This window comes from Henckelia pumila, chromosome 4 (assembly GCF_033568475.1).
Source record: "Henckelia pumila isolate YLH828 chromosome 4, ASM3356847v2, whole genome shotgun sequence".
Taxonomy (NCBI): Eukaryota; Viridiplantae; Streptophyta; class Magnoliopsida; order Lamiales; family Gesneriaceae; genus Henckelia; species Henckelia pumila.
In genome coordinates, this window is record NC_133123.1 from 30,416,438 (window position 1) to 30,431,911 (window position 15,474).

The following is a 15,474-nucleotide window of genomic DNA, read 5'->3' on the forward strand; positions in this document are numbered from 1 at the left end:
ATTTGAGATTTCTGGAGCCTGCAAATTTTTGAAAATTAAGAAAAATTAGCTCAAAAATTTAAAATAATTAAAAAAATACTTAAAACAATTAAATAACAAAAATTAAATAAACTAAAAATAAAAACAAATAAAATAAAATAAAAGAAAATGCTTGGGTTGCCTCCCAAGTAGCGCTTGGTTTAAAGTCGTCAGCCCGACTGTCACCGGTGTTAGATCTTCCCCTTCTCTTTCACTCGCCAAATAAATTCCACGAACCGCCTTTTAAATTTTGCTTTTTTCGTGGCCTTCTTTGGTGGTTTTGGCGCTCTCTCGTTCGATAAATCAACCGTAATGTCGGCTTTTGAACGACCTTCCACCTTTATAACCGGCTCTATCAAGCATAATTTTTCAATAGGGGTGTTAGATGACTTCATGAATATATTAAAAATTACACTCTCACCGTCCACACCCATCGATAATGCACCTCTCTTCACCTCTATCTTGGCATCGGCAGTGGCCAAGAAAGGTCTCCCCAATATCAGGGGCATGTTTGCATCCTCCTCCATATCTAACACAACAAAATCCGCTGGAAAAATAAATTTATCTACTTTTACCAAAACATCTTCAATGATTCCAAGCGGATATGTGATAGATCGATCAGCCAACTGCAACGTGATCATGGTGGGCTTCACCTCACCAAGTCCTAAGCTCCTGAAAACAGACAAGGGCATGAGATTAATGCTAGCTCCTAAATCGCAAAGTGCATTATTAAAATAAGAAGAGCCAATAGTGCAAGGAATAGTAAAACTCCCTGGATCCTTAAGCTTCTGTGGCATCTTCTTTTGGAGCACCGCACTGCACTCTTCCGTTAAATTCACTACCTCGTTCTCTAGCAGCCTCCTCTTCTTGGACATCACCTCCTTGATGAACTTCGCATAATTCGGCATTTGCTCCAAAGCTTCAGCAAAGGGAATGTTGATGTGAATCTTCTTAAAAATCTCCAAGAACTTGGAAAATTGCTCGTCCAATTCTTTTTTCTTGAACCTTTGCGGGTATGGAAGTGAAGGCTTATACATCGGTTTTGGCTCAGATTCAAGCTCCTTCTCTTTCTCCTCAACTTTTTCCTCAAGTTTCTTATCCGCAACAGTAGGAATTTGAACTCCAACGTCTTTGGCAGTCCGCACTTCGATGGCATTGCACTGCTTCTTGGGATTCACCTCAGTATTGCTAGGGAACTGGCCGCGATTGTTGTCCTTCAGTGCGTTCGCCAACTGCCCAATACTAGTCTCCATGGATTGCAACACTACGCCCATTTTGGCCATGTGCGTCTCCAAACTGTCAAGTCGAGACTCAGTTCTCGCCATCCTCTTACCTGATTCCTGCACAAAAGTACTAACCACATCCTCCAAAGATGGCTTACCATCACCCTTATTAGTATTGTTAGTATATGAAAAATTTTCATTATTCCGCAAATTAGGGTGAAAAGTATTGGGAATAGGATTACCTCTGTACGCTCCATAACCTCGGTAGCCATTAGGATGAATATAATTAACTTCCTCTGGGTTATGTGATCCTTCAACTCCAATGGAATCTGCAACATTAATTTTATTCAAAGAAGCTACCTGTGTAGTCAGTGCAGATAATTGAGCAGTGATGGATGTGAGAGGATCTACTGCATACACTCCAACTGGCTTCTTGACTCCCACACGCTCAGATGGCCATTGGAAACTGTTGACCGTCATCTGCTCTAACATATCATAAGCCTGAACATGATCCTTCGCAAATATAGTACCTCCAGCAGCAGAATCAACATTCATCCTTGTAGGCGCATTCAGTCCGTTGTAAAACCACTCGATCTGTTCCCAATATGCAAAATTGTGGTTAGGACAACGTCTTAATAATTCTTTATACCTTTCCCATGCCTCGTATAACTGTTCAGTGTCCATCTGCCGGAAGGTGCTGATCTCGATCTTCAGTTGGGTGGTTTTGGCAGGAGGAAAATATTTTGCAAGAAATTTTTCTGCCATCACCTCCCAAGTAGTGATGCTTCCAAGCGGCAGTGATTGCAACCAACTTCTGGCTTGATCCCTGAGAGAAAACGGAAACAAGCGTAAACATATAATATCCTTAGACACACCATTAATTTTTACAGTATCGGTTATCTCCAAAAAGGTGCGTAGGTGTAGATAAGGATCGGCAGTGGCGCTCCCATTAAATTGGTTCTGTTGAACCATATTGATCAATGCAGGCTTCAGCTCAAAATTGTTTGCATTGATAGTTCCTCGAGCGATTCCAGAATAGTGATCCTGGATCGTCGGTCTGAAGTGATCTCTAATTGGCACTAGGGGAGCTTGATTTGCTTCTTGTTCAGCCATTCTTTCAATTTCTTCTCTTCTAGCTCGTCTTAAAGCACGTGCAGTGCGCTCGATCTCCGGATCAAACAGTAGAGAATTAGCACTTTGAGATCGTCGCATAGACTGCAATTAAAAGATAAGAAAAAATTAATTAGTAACTTTTAAAAAATAAAATAAAAACTCTAAATTAAAATCTAGACTAATTGGTAACAAGACTAAAAAAATAATCAAAATTTACTCCCCGACAACGGCGCCAAAAACTTGTTGTGTAATTTCCTCGCAAGTGTACGAGTGTCAAGTTTTAATATAGTGAATAATTCAGATATCGATCCCACAGGGAGTAAAATGAAAATATTTAGTACTTGTAATTAAAATAGTCTAAACTTTATCTAGAAAATCAAACTTTGAGAATTTTGCAATAAAATAAATAATCAGATGATTTAAAAGCACGCACACAACTTTCAGATTAAAAATCAATCAGAGAAAAATGGTCTAGAGGTATAGACTTCACCTGGTTTCAACAACAATCAATCCTAATTAATTAATCTTCATGAATTTCAATCGATTAATAGCCAAGAACACTTACGTATATTATTTTCCTCTCCCGAGCAGCAAATAATGTTTATCAACTACAATTAAATTTCAATATCCCTATTAAGAATTTATCGTAGTGATCTATCACAAAACAATGTTCTTTTTAAAAAGCTCTGTTAAAATCATACACTCTCCCGAGCTGTATAAATAATTAGCAGTGTATTTTCTAATGTCCTATTCAAAATCCCCTCTCCCGAGCAATGATTTCAAATAAATATAACAAATCAATTATTGATCAGATAATTGAAAAGAAAATCAATTCTAGAAAAAACAATTAATCTAGAAGAAACTCAATTCAATAAAATCAAAAATTCATGAAAGCGTCTACACCAGGTTCCATCCGACCTCTAGACTATAAAAATTAGTTCATAATAAAATTCTGAAAACAATAAATCATAAATCCAAACATATTCAGAATTAATAAAATAAAAGATAAAAGAAACAAATCCGTCGTCGATGCCGTGTCCGGTCGATCAAACTCCGTCTTCGTTCTTCAGTTAAGCTCCAGATAAATCCTCAGGAAAATCTCTCGATCAAACCCTCTGATTTCTAATGTGTGTGTGGCAGCTCCCTCTCTTCTCTGATAAGAATTCCTTTTTATATTGCGTACAAAAGCCCACAAAATCAAGCCCAAGAATTAATTACCCGAAATAATAAAACTTTCCAAACAGCTACAGGGCGGGCGCTCTAAGAACGGCGCGGGCGCGCCTGCAACTCGAAATCTCAATTCTCTCAGAAACATAGCATTGCGCGTTAGCTCTTCTCACTTCTCTGTTTAGCGCTCAATCAAGCGCTAACTTTTAAAGCCCAATAAGAAACCCAACACTGTTCATTCTTTCTCTTCTTCTCCTCTTCTGTACGTTTCTTCTCTTTTCTTCAATTTTCTCTTCTTTTCTTTTTTTCCTTTCTTTTATTCTTCTTTTCTCCTTTTTCCTCTCATTTCCACATAAAATCAATAATTTTTTACACTCACAAAAATAACAAAACACCCACATAAATCTGCTCGAAACAAACAATTAATAATTAAAATCATATATAAATTAAGTGTATAAAATACACTTATCAATATACTTAAGAAAATTCATGATTTTCCTAGTGAAATCAAGGATAAAGATCAATTAAGAAGATTTTTAGGATTATTAACTTATTCTGGAAATTACATTAAGAAACTTGCAGAAATCAGAAAACCTCTTCAGGTAAAACTTAAACAGGACTATAAGTGAAAATGGTCGAAAGAAGATACTAATTATATAGACACTATTAAAAAGAAAATAATTAGTAATCTTCCTGAATTATATTTTCCTTCAAATAAAGATATAATAATAATTGAAACAGACACTTTAGATGAATACTGGGAAGCATGTTTAAAAGCTTATACTGGAGAAAGAAATTTAGAAGAACTTACTAAAACAGCTATTAGAAATAATGAAGAATTATGCAATTATACATCAGGAACTTTTCAAGGTGCACAATTAAATTATCATTCGAATGAAAAAGAATTATTAGCTTTAATATTCACAATTAGAACTTATGAAATTTATCTTATTTCTAAACCATTTTTAGTAAGAACAGATAATATGAATTTAACATATTTCAAGACAAGGAAAATATCAAGAAATGCAGGGAGAAATGTAGCAAGGCTAATTAGATGGCAATTGAAATTGAACCATTATCAGTTCGCACTAGTAGAATTTTGGGTTTTTACTTCGTCATTTTTTACTTCGGCGATTAAAAATTGTGAAGTAATATATAACAATAGACTTCTATAATAAATTTGGCGAAGTAAAAAAGCATTTTATACTTCAGATTTTAAAAAACACGGGATTCACTACTCATTTTAAGTAAGAATTTACTTCGGCATTATAATTTTGATGAAGTAAAAAATAACAAATAAATTTATAATATATATTTGCTGAAGTAAAAAAATGAACCCATAAAAAACTTTTCCCTTTCGATGATTCGATCCCCTTTCTCTCTAAGCCCCAGGACGCCGATTTTGTCTCCGATGTTCGTCCGTCGCCGAAATCTTCTCGTCAACACTTGAATTCGAAAATCGATTATTTGAAGCCTTATATTTTTGTATCAATTTGGTGTTTAAACGAAATCCCGTCTCTCTTTCGTGCACGTCGTTCATCCTTGTCAGTTGATTTATAACAGCGATACCCTTTCTCTCTAGCACAAAGGGCTTTTTTTGGAACGCAGCAATCGATGTACGTGAATCTACCCAACATTTTAATTTTCGCACATTGTCTTCCTTGCTAAAGATTTGTTTATGAGGGGCTACGATTTTCGAGTAGGGTTTAAGTTTTCTCCCTCTCGTTCAGTTGTTTTTTGGACGATTACAAATTTCTGTCTCTACCGTTGATTTTTGTCGTCGTGTTTATGTTTATCATGCTACGCCCCTTTCGATTTTTTATTTTAATACTTTTAAAAAAATGTTTTTTTTTTACTTATGGGTTGGGTTTGTGTTTTTTTTTCAATTACTAAAAATTATAGTGTGCTGGGCATGTTGAATTTCAATAATGTTTGATGTGTCCTTTTATGATTCTTTAGATTAGAGGGGCGGATTATTAGTTGCAAGGCATGTCTCATCTCGAGGGAGACGGACTTGAGGAACCTGAATTTAAATGGTTGAAGGAAAGAGCCGACAGACAGACACAAAGCTCCATGTTTTTATGAATCATTCCTTTATGAAGGTGTTGAGTACTCATTGTATGACTCAGTTTATTTGCAAGTGGAACCTCAAAAACCCCACAACCTTGTCAATTGATTACTGTACTTTGATTTTTGATAATACTATTTTTTGGGGTTTATTTGGAGTAATCTGTCTATTTACATTTCTTTTTATGCAGATTGTCTCTCTGACTATTTTTTTTTTTGTTTCCATAGGATAAATTTATAATTCGTTTATTTTACTTTCTCCATGGATTCTAACTTATTTGCACGTCAACTTTGTAAACCTTTTTTTAGGTAAACTTTATGAACTTCTTAATGATTATATATGTTACTTTGTTTGTAAAATAACTCTGAAATATATGCAGGCTTAAGAATTAAATATTATCGAGGAATTCATCACCAAATGTGTAGTATATGCGATAACAGTAAGTATTCAGTAAGTATTCGCTTCTTTCCTCAATTTTGTTTAGACGTAGGATTAAATATTTATATTATTTGATACTTTCCAATTTGATTGATTATGGTTTGTTCTGAACTGAAAGAATAGTATTTGCAAGCTTCTAGTATTTTATCACCTTGATATGATTTCTCAGTTAGTTAATTTTACTTAGGTTGTGTTCGGACGAAACATGAAACCAGGTTTGCGTAAAAGCTTACCAATCAGTAAACACTCTTCAGTTTAAATTTTTGTATTTAGGGTGAATGTTTAAAACAAATCAATGACAGATGCGTGGTAGGAGAAGAGAACAGTTGAAAATATATTTTTCTTTTGTTTGCCTCTTTCTTTGCTTTGCTTTTTGTCACAAGTAAATTATAATTATTATTGAATGATTGAAGTATTTTTATCATATGCATCTGTGCTCTTTTTTAACATGTGGATTCTGAATTTTTGTTCAGATATTTGCCGAGAAACCAACTGTTCGTCAAGCATATTTGAATTTTGTCCGAAACAAGGTTAAAATACCTAAAAAAATTCTTATCATATTTTGAGATTTTTCTGTTTGCCAAATATTTTCTTGTGCTTTTTTTTCACTGACTTCTCCCTTTCACTCGTTGGTACACTAGTAAAGTTTATGGTTGATGTGATGTTCTCCGCACGTCCTATTGTAATTTTTAGTGGGTTTTCTGAAATTTTTATGCTTCATTCATGGTTCTTTTACCTGGGTCTAGATGCCTTAAAATTTAATCATATTCTAATTATCTTGTAATGAGTCGAACATAGAGCTTCGAAGACGAGACCAGGTGATTTAATGATGATAGAAAGAAGTTTAATTTTTTAAATAACCTATCTGTTAATTTGTTTCAAATTAATTCCATTTTTGGATGATACTATTTAATGGTTTGTTCCAAAGAATCAGTTAAAGTTAGTTTGTGAAATTTTGTTAATTTATATGAATTATGTACATAAACTAAAATTGTCATTTCTTTGAAAGTTATTTTTGTATGATATTTCGTGGTTACAACACAGTTATCGTCTTCAAAATGCTGCCTGGGCAAAGTGGTTTGTATAGTAAGGTTTAAGAATATATACTTTTCCTTCTGCAAAAGCCTTGAAGATATAGTGTGATTTAGGTGTTTGTTATGTATTGCCATAACGATGAATCACTACAAAATTAATTTTACTCTTCTATTCCAGATGACTAAGAAAGAATTCTGGAACAAATATTCAAGAGCGTAGTATTCTTACAGCACAAGAAATGTGGTTGCTGCTGAAGCAGAGACTGCTTTAGATGAGGAGCTTGTTGTTTTTCTGAAGCAAGACAAGATGTTGGTTGATGAAGCTCGCAGAAAGGTGACTATAAAGAGTTAATTTAATTTTTTATTGTGATGGAATAGACATTCTCATGCAGCATCTTGTTTCTTTTGTGATCATCTTTCGCTCATTTTGCCTTTCTAATCGTTATTTTACACCTTCTCAAGGATTATAAACGTACACATCCTGAGGTGACGGTTCTTGATCCTCCTGATGCCATTCAGCATGTGTACAATTGTCAGTCCATGCTTCAGGATGTTACTGACTTAAATCTGTTGGATCCTTGCGGTAATTTTTCCTGTGCCTTTCAATAGACTAGGTGTTTCTTTGGAGGTATTTGCTCCAAACTGATATTTGCTTCATTTTCCTTTATAATAAAATGTGATTTGATATTGAAACTTAACGTTGAATATTAAATCCATTATCATGCTAAACCTTGAAATGAACTTTTATGGTACACATGTAATTTATGATATTGTGTAATATACTACACATGCAACATGTGTGCTCCGGTTGCTAGTTTAAAGCCTGAAAAATGATGAGCTTATATTTCATATAAACATGATTCGATTATATTTGATGACTTTTTAGGACTCCGGAAGAAGATTAGTATTCTTTTGGAAGTTGTTATGTATGGCTGTGGTAAATTAGGCAACAACATCCTACTTGGTCCTCTCTGTTTTTGCTTAATATGATGTGTTAAGTTTTGAAACCGAAATCTTCAGACCTGTTGGAAAATGAAATCTTAACGAGTGTTTATTTTATACATGATAGTTTCGGCTCAAAGTTTGTTTTGGATTGCGGTATCTTTGTTCTGTTTTTTGTGAATTGGATGATTTGGATTTGTGAGCTTATTCTTGATGCATTCTGAAATGATATATTATGGGAGTAAGAATTAGATACGTTAGCTGAAATAGTACATAAATACACAATTCATTTAAATTATACGTTGCCTTTGAAATTTATGTTGCTCATGGGATATACCTTCTGATGCAAGATTAGATTCGATCTCCTGCTTAAGCAAATTTTCTGCAAAAATGCTCAACTCATAAGTAATCGTGATTTCAAGCAGCACGATCGATTCTTCCTTGAGATCCAGAAGCCTCAAGCATCACGATCTCTTCCATTTTTTATGGGTATGTAGATCTTTTTCCCCTTCTTTTAAGCTTCACTATCCCTTACAATTTTCATACCGTTTCTTTCTATAGAAAATATTAACCTTTAAATTATGATTGTTTCAAAAAAAACTGAAACCTAGAGAAATATTATTTATCAATCATCACATGAAGAAAGCGTACCTGGTTGTTTTTGTCTATGAAGTCAAGTGCGTGGGTTGCTTGAAATGTGCCTTATTTGCTGCTAAAACATTTGTTGTTGAATCAGTATATGGAAGAGCTCGAGTTGTGGCTCAATGGTTTGGATTTATATATCACAGTCTGCAGTAGCTATTGATTTAGAAACGGAGCATAAAATTCCATCAATAAGCTTCTGATATTTAAAATAACATGTGTGCGTTAATATACATAGTCCTTATTTCTCACTCTCATAAATTTGTTCTTAGTCTTAGTACAGATGCCCGATGCATTGAATTGGTTCAAATGGTGCACGTGAGATGCTTTTTATACGGATGTTATTGCCGAGGGAGTCAAGGAAGAAATAAATAGGTCTCCTTCTCTTAAGATAATTTCAGTAATATTTAATGTATTTGAAATATTACATCATCTGTGTAAAATATCATGTTTTTGTTTGTTCAAGTAGTCTGGTGAATGGTTGAACTCCTCCTAAGTTAATAATCATAGATGATGGATGACAATCAGTCTGAAGCCAAATTTGATAACAATACCAAGTGAATATAACTCCACCCAAATGTTTTTTGAGGCAGCATTTGTGAATTGATTTAGTACTGATTCCATGATTTTTTTTTATTTCAGTGAATATAACTTCAATGGATATATGGCGTCGAAATAGGCAATGCATGGCCAGTTCTCCATTAAATCGGATGCGTTCAGCTTCGGAGTTCTGATCTTTGAAATTTTGACCGGACAAAAGAATAACTCTTTTAGGAATGGGTAGAAACTAGAAGACCTGCTAAGTTCGGTGAGTAAAATCCAGAAACTTACTCCTGATATTGTTTGTTTTAGCACCTAAATTCAAATTCAATTCAAATTATATAAATGTCTCAAATCTTTGCATTCTAAGTTTGTTGCAAGTACTAGTTACTGATAAAGGATATATGTCTCTCGATTGATTCAGGTTTGGAGGCATTGGCGTGAGGGAACAACAACAAATATGATAGATCCTATGTTGAAGGATGTATTAATGTATAGTTTTTTTCCATAGTGTTTATATAGTTAGAATTTGATTATTTTTTATAGATGCACTTTTAGTTTTGTGGAAATAGTTGTGGATACATGCATATTTTTTGGTTATTTTGGTGGATATACTTGTGAATTCATGGATGTTCGTTGTTTTGAGATGAATAAATTATGAACCTTATTAGTCTATTTTAAATTTCAAAAATATATTTATATTGTGTAATTATTGTATCTAAATTTTAATATGGTGGAACGACAATTTCACTAATCGATTAAGCAAAATAATAAATTGATGAAGTAAAAGCTATTCTATGGCTTCATATATGAAGTAAAAGATATTATATTACTTCGTCTGTTAATGAAATTGATGAAGTAAAAGCTAATCTATGGCTTCAGTAATTTCATTAATAAGCGAAGTAGAAGATTGCATTTTACTTCGGTGATAAAAGAAATTAACGAAGTAAAACACAATCTTTCACTTTGTATACGAACCGAAGTATAATGATAGTTGTTACTTCATTAAATTTATTAATTACCGAAGTATAAGCATATGTTTGACTTCGTAACTGATGAAATGAGCGAAGTAAAATATATGTTTTTACTTCGGCACCGGTCCAATTCTGCCTCCAAAAAATGACCAAAGACTTCGGTAATTTAAGGTATAAGACTTCGGCGATTCAGCAAAGTAAAAAAGTATCATATTACTTCACCTGACACTACTTCGGTAATTAAGTTCCTACGACTTCGGTTAATAACCGAAGTCTTACGCGATTTTTCTACTAGTGTCGAGATCCAACATGTCAAAGGAACGGATAATTCATTACCCGACGCATTAACCAGAGAACTTCATCCAAACTATACTATCCGTAGTAATGGAATAACAAAGGAGATCCTAAGTGATCCAGAAAATGACTGTGAGTCATCCGAACATGCCTCAGAAAGCATGGGAAATATAAATTGATGAAATGAGATTTATATTCAGAAACATGAATTCTTTTATGACTTTCAGTCATCCAAACATGCCTCAGAAATCATAGAAAATATAAATTAATGAAATGAGATTTATATTCAGAAACATAAATTACTCTTTGAGTAAAATAATCAATTTAAGATTGATTCAATTCTTGCAAAAGAATTTATAAATGCAATGATACGCATAATAAAACTATCCGAATTACTCACGAAAAGAGTTATTTTACTAACCATTATATATATAAATATGTTTTCTTGTGCAGAGTATAATCAAGATGGAGCAACTAAGTCAATTAAAAGAACAATTGATTGAATTGCAGGAAGAAATTCAAATTCTTCAACTAAAAAAAAGGAATTTGAGTAGAAAAATTCAAAGGACAGAAGAAAAGATGATAACTTCATCATCATCATCATCATCCTCACCAAGAACACCAATCAAAATGGCAACTCCATTTGACAAAATAATGGAGATAAAGGAGAAACAGTCAGCGGTCACAGCCAACACTGACAAAGAAAAAGAAAAGAAAAAAGAACCGGTGGACACAGCCAGCACCGAGAAAAATAAAAAAGAAGAAAGGACGTTTAAAAGTGCCCTTGAAAAGAAAGAAAGAAAGAAAGATGGTCAATCTGCGACCACAAAAACCAATTTTTGAAAAAACAAATTTTTCAGAAAAACTCAAGACTGAATTCTTTGAAATACTAAATTATTTGAGAATAGCCAAACCATCTGCAGAATCTTGGCTACAAACTTGTGACACACAGAGCATATCAAGAGCAAGAACACTGCAAGGTGCTCCAGCACATGAAGTCGCAAGATTCTTTTCAAATGGATTATTAAGTGGATTGGAAGTCAGTCCCAACAATCAAGAAATAGAACTATTTCCATATCAGTTGAGAAATAGTATCATCCAGTTCAAGAAAGCAGTCTTTAAGGACGATCCAGTATTAACATTGAGTATTCACTCAACCCTTCCAGATTGGGATGATAACAAATTCTATCAACCAATGGTATATATTCAATGTCGAAAACAAAAAGACAAGTTCTTATTCGAAGGATCAAATGAAGAGAAACCAGTAATGGATATCTCAACACTTCCTGAGATAAGAATAAAGACATTGATTGATATGATCTCAAAGACAGAAAAGATTGATGGAAACTCAAAGGTTAAAATAAATTTTGCAACCAGTAAAATTTTATTAACCACTGGACACAAGGAGACAATCCAAAAGAAAGAACAAGTCATGTTAGCTCAATTCGAAGCTCCAATCTATGAAGCAAGAGTTGACATGACCCGAGAAACCCAACAAATGTTATGTCAAAGACTAAGAACAATGATTTTCACTCACAAATGTGGACATTGCCAAACCATTCAGACAGAAGAAGCAGCTGTCAAAGAGGACAAACCAACTGTCAAAGAAGACAAACCAATAAAGAAATGGTCCGAATGCACCAGTGATTCAGAGAGTGACACAATGTAAAAACAAATGAAATCGTGGACCACACCACATGTTAAAGGCATCCACTCAGATGTAAAATGAGTTGTTTCCATTATGTAGTATCGGATGGTCCCCCTCTTTTCTTTTATTTTTAATTATGTATGCGTTTCTCCATGCCTATAAAAGGAGATGTTTTGTGTTGTAAAAGAAGAAGTGAAGTTTGAGTATCTCTCTCTTATTAAAGTTTCTTACAATCTGGTTCATACAAGACGTATGAAAACTATCAAAAACTAAGAAACATAACATCAGAAACAAAATAAGCCTTATGGCTAATAACTAAACAAGCAGGGCGTAAGGAGGATAAGGTTGGAAACCAACCATTGAATATTCATGGTGAGAGTAAACCTGGAGATCCATAGAGCAAGTACCAGTTTATATAAACTTCCTATTTTATCCATATTCAATGTATTAAAAAATGATTGCACAATTTTCAAGTTGTAGTTAATACTTAATAGGGGTATATTAATAAAGAAGTGTAAACAAATATTAATAAATATGGTATATGACTATATATTTGGGATAAACAAAAAAGAAAACGTAGACAATATAATTGGGACAGAGGGAGTATTTCTTATTTTTTTAGATCTAGGTGAAATATCTTTTTCAACCCAACACAAAAATTATACTCAATTTTTTAAAATTTCTAACGAACAATATCATTTTTTTTCATTACTTTCGCTAATATCTTTTATCGCCCACACAACACGTGTGCTTATTTGCTAATTTTAATAAAATACTAAAGTTATGTAAGCAATATACAAACTATCGAACAAAATAATTTAGATTTTAATTTTAAAAGGTTCGAGTTTTATAATTTCAAATGCAAATAAACAAAATTTCGAGCAGCGGTTTTAAACTCCATCATGGAATTTTCAAATGCAAACCCGAATAAAAGGTAAACGAACGCAGCCGTAATTCTTTGTGTTATCTAAAATTCCACGAAAGTGACGGCACTTTTGAAACAATCAAAGGAATCTCAGTCTCATTGTTCATCTTGGAAATTCACTAGAGCCGCAGAACATCTACAAAAACCAAACAGTTTTCCACAATTGACACAGTCAAAAGATCGATTTTTTTATTCAAAACTTGTTTCTTTTCTAACGACCCATTGAATTTATTTATGACATCCCCGATTCAGGGAATATGTGTTTGTTTATAAACAAATAATTCCTCCATTTTCTTGAAATTCAAGCTCCGGAGCACCACAAAAAATGGGATTTCTTCAATTTGTTTCTGCAATCTCCATCTTCATGATCTATTATTCTCCCTTGATTCTTGCGCAGCAGCCTTACATCAGAAAGGACGCGACTTTATGCGAAAGCAGGGACAATTCAACTTCAGTTCTTGGCTACACCTGCAATGGCGTCAGCCGGAGCTGCCAATCTTATCTCACTTTCAGGGCCACGCCTCCTTATGATTCCGTCCCCTCCATCTCCATACTCTTGGGGGTGAACTCATCGCAATTAGCGCAACTCAATTCGGTCCCCGAAAACGCGATCTTTGAATCGGATCGGGTGGTTCTTGTTCCCGTTACCTGTTCTTGTACGGGCTTGTATTATCAGGCAAATGTTTCTTACATAAGCAAGAGTGCTGACACGCTTTTGGGTATTGCTAACAACACTTTCCAGGGTCTGTCTACCTGCCAAGCTATCGGGGATCAGAATGGTGATCTGACAAAGAATTTGTTATCGGGCTCTCGGCTTAATGTCCCACTGAGATGTGCGTGTCCCACCAAAGGCCAGAGCGACGCTGGTGTGAAGTATTTGTTGAGTTATTTGGTCACTTGGAACCAGTTCGTATTCGCTATAAGTGAAATCTTTGGAGTTGCTTTTGGGAACATTCTTGCAGCAAATGGATTATCTGAACAAGATGCTACCATTTATCCATTCACAACTCTTCTGGTTCCGCTTCAAGATCCGCCATCCAGTTCACAGGTTACAGCGCCACAACCTCCGCCGCCACCGTCTGGCACACCATCGGCATCTGTCCCTCCGGTTAGTGGTGGTGGGGGCTCAAGCAAAGCATGGGTTTATGCTGTGGTGGGTGTTCTCGGTGGTCTTGCTGTGGCTGCGGTTATTGGGGTTTTTGTTTTCTTGGTGTGTTTTCGTAAACGAAGAAACAAAAGTGAACCAATTGTATCATCGGAGAGCTTTGAATCAGTCGAAAAACCGCTGAAAAGAGAGGAGGATCCTGATTCAGAAGAGTTTCTTGAAAGCCTATCCGAAATAGCTCTGTCTCTTAAAGTCTATTCATTTCAAGAACTTAAAGCCGCAACAGAAGATTTCAGTTCTAGTTGCTGGATCAAGGGATCTGTTTATCGTGGAACAATTAATGGGGATTTTGCTGCGATCAAGAAAGTGAATGGAGATGTGTCGAAAGAAATCAATCTGTTGAACAAGATTAACCATTTCAATCTTATCCGTCTCTCTGGCGTTTGTTTCAACGAGGGAAACTGGTATCTTGTTTATGAATATGCTTCTAACGGATCGCTCAGCGATTGGATTCACAACAATGATGGAAGGAAGGTCTTGAGCTGGAACCAGAGGCTGCAAATTGCCTTAGATATAGCCGCAGGGTTGGATTATCTCCACTGTTACGCCTCCCCACCGCATGTACACAAAAATTTGAACAGCAGCAACGTTCTCATTAACCGTGATTATAGAGCCAAGATTGCAAATTTTGGTTTGGCAAGATCTGCAGAGGGAGATGGAGGACAGTTTCTCTTAACAAGGCACATTGTTGGAACAAAAGGTTACATGGCTCCCGAATATTTGGAGAATGGACTAATCTCTCCAAAACTCGATGTTTATGCTTTCGGTGTTCTCATGCTGGAGATTCTTACAGGATCAAAAGTTTCCCAGGTGTATGAGGGGTATCTGCAGTTATCAGATGCCCTGAATCCAGTTCTAGATCAAGAAAATGGACTAGAGAATCTCAAGCAGTTAATGGACCCTTTGTTGCAAGGAAAATACCCTCCGGAGCTTGCCCTTTTAATATTCAGATTGATTGATAATTGCCTCAAGAAGGAACCATCAGATCGCCCCAGCACAGATGAAATTTTTCGGTCTCTTACAAGAATTTCAAACTCCAGCGTATCCGGTGAATGGGCGATCAGCATCTCAGAACACCATACCAGGCCTAGATAAGCTGTTGCAGATCTTTTGTAGCTGATTTATTTTATGTTTATATATAAACCGAAACACGAGTTTCACCTCAGGGTTCTTGTAGTTCATTGTAAATCATTGTAGAGGCTGGAAACATTTTCTTGGAGGTGATTTATGTGATTGCATATATATTTGCTAGTCTGTGCGATTTGATATTCCTTATTATAACT

General features: G+C 34.9%; 1 protein-coding gene and 1 long non-coding RNA gene across 15 annotated transcripts; both read left to right on the forward strand.

Annotated features, from left to right (window-relative positions):
- Nucleotides 1-4,870: 4,870 nt before the first annotated feature.
- LOC140864192 (uncharacterized) lies at nt 4,871-9,860 on the forward strand. Of its 14 annotated transcripts, none has more exons than XR_012144142.1 (10): nt 4,871-5,137; nt 5,481-5,688; nt 5,817-5,897; nt 5,969-6,039; nt 6,501-6,557; nt 7,240-7,395; nt 7,524-7,644; nt 8,918-9,020; nt 9,288-9,453; nt 9,610-9,860. It is a non-coding gene; the product is annotated as an uncharacterized lncRNA (long non-coding RNA). The 14 variants fall into 14 exon arrangements; XR_012144134.1 differs by having other exon boundaries at nt 5,969-6,028; XR_012144137.1 differs by having other exon boundaries at nt 5,481-5,623; nt 5,969-6,028.
- A 3,276-nt stretch (nt 9,861-13,136) lies between these two features.
- On the forward strand, nt 13,137-15,474 carry LOC140860187 (lysM domain receptor-like kinase 4). Its single transcript, XM_073263043.1, has one exon. It carries the CDS (start codon nt 13,352-13,354, stop codon nt 15,284-15,286), a length of 1,935 nt encoding a protein of 644 aa, XP_073119144.1. The 5' UTR covers nt 13,137-13,351; the 3' UTR covers nt 15,287-15,474.

Coding starts and splice junctions, on each gene's coding strand:
- LOC140860187 (XM_073263043.1), top strand. CDS start 13,352: ATGGGATTTCTTCAATTTGTTTCTGCAATCTCCATCTTCATGATCTAT.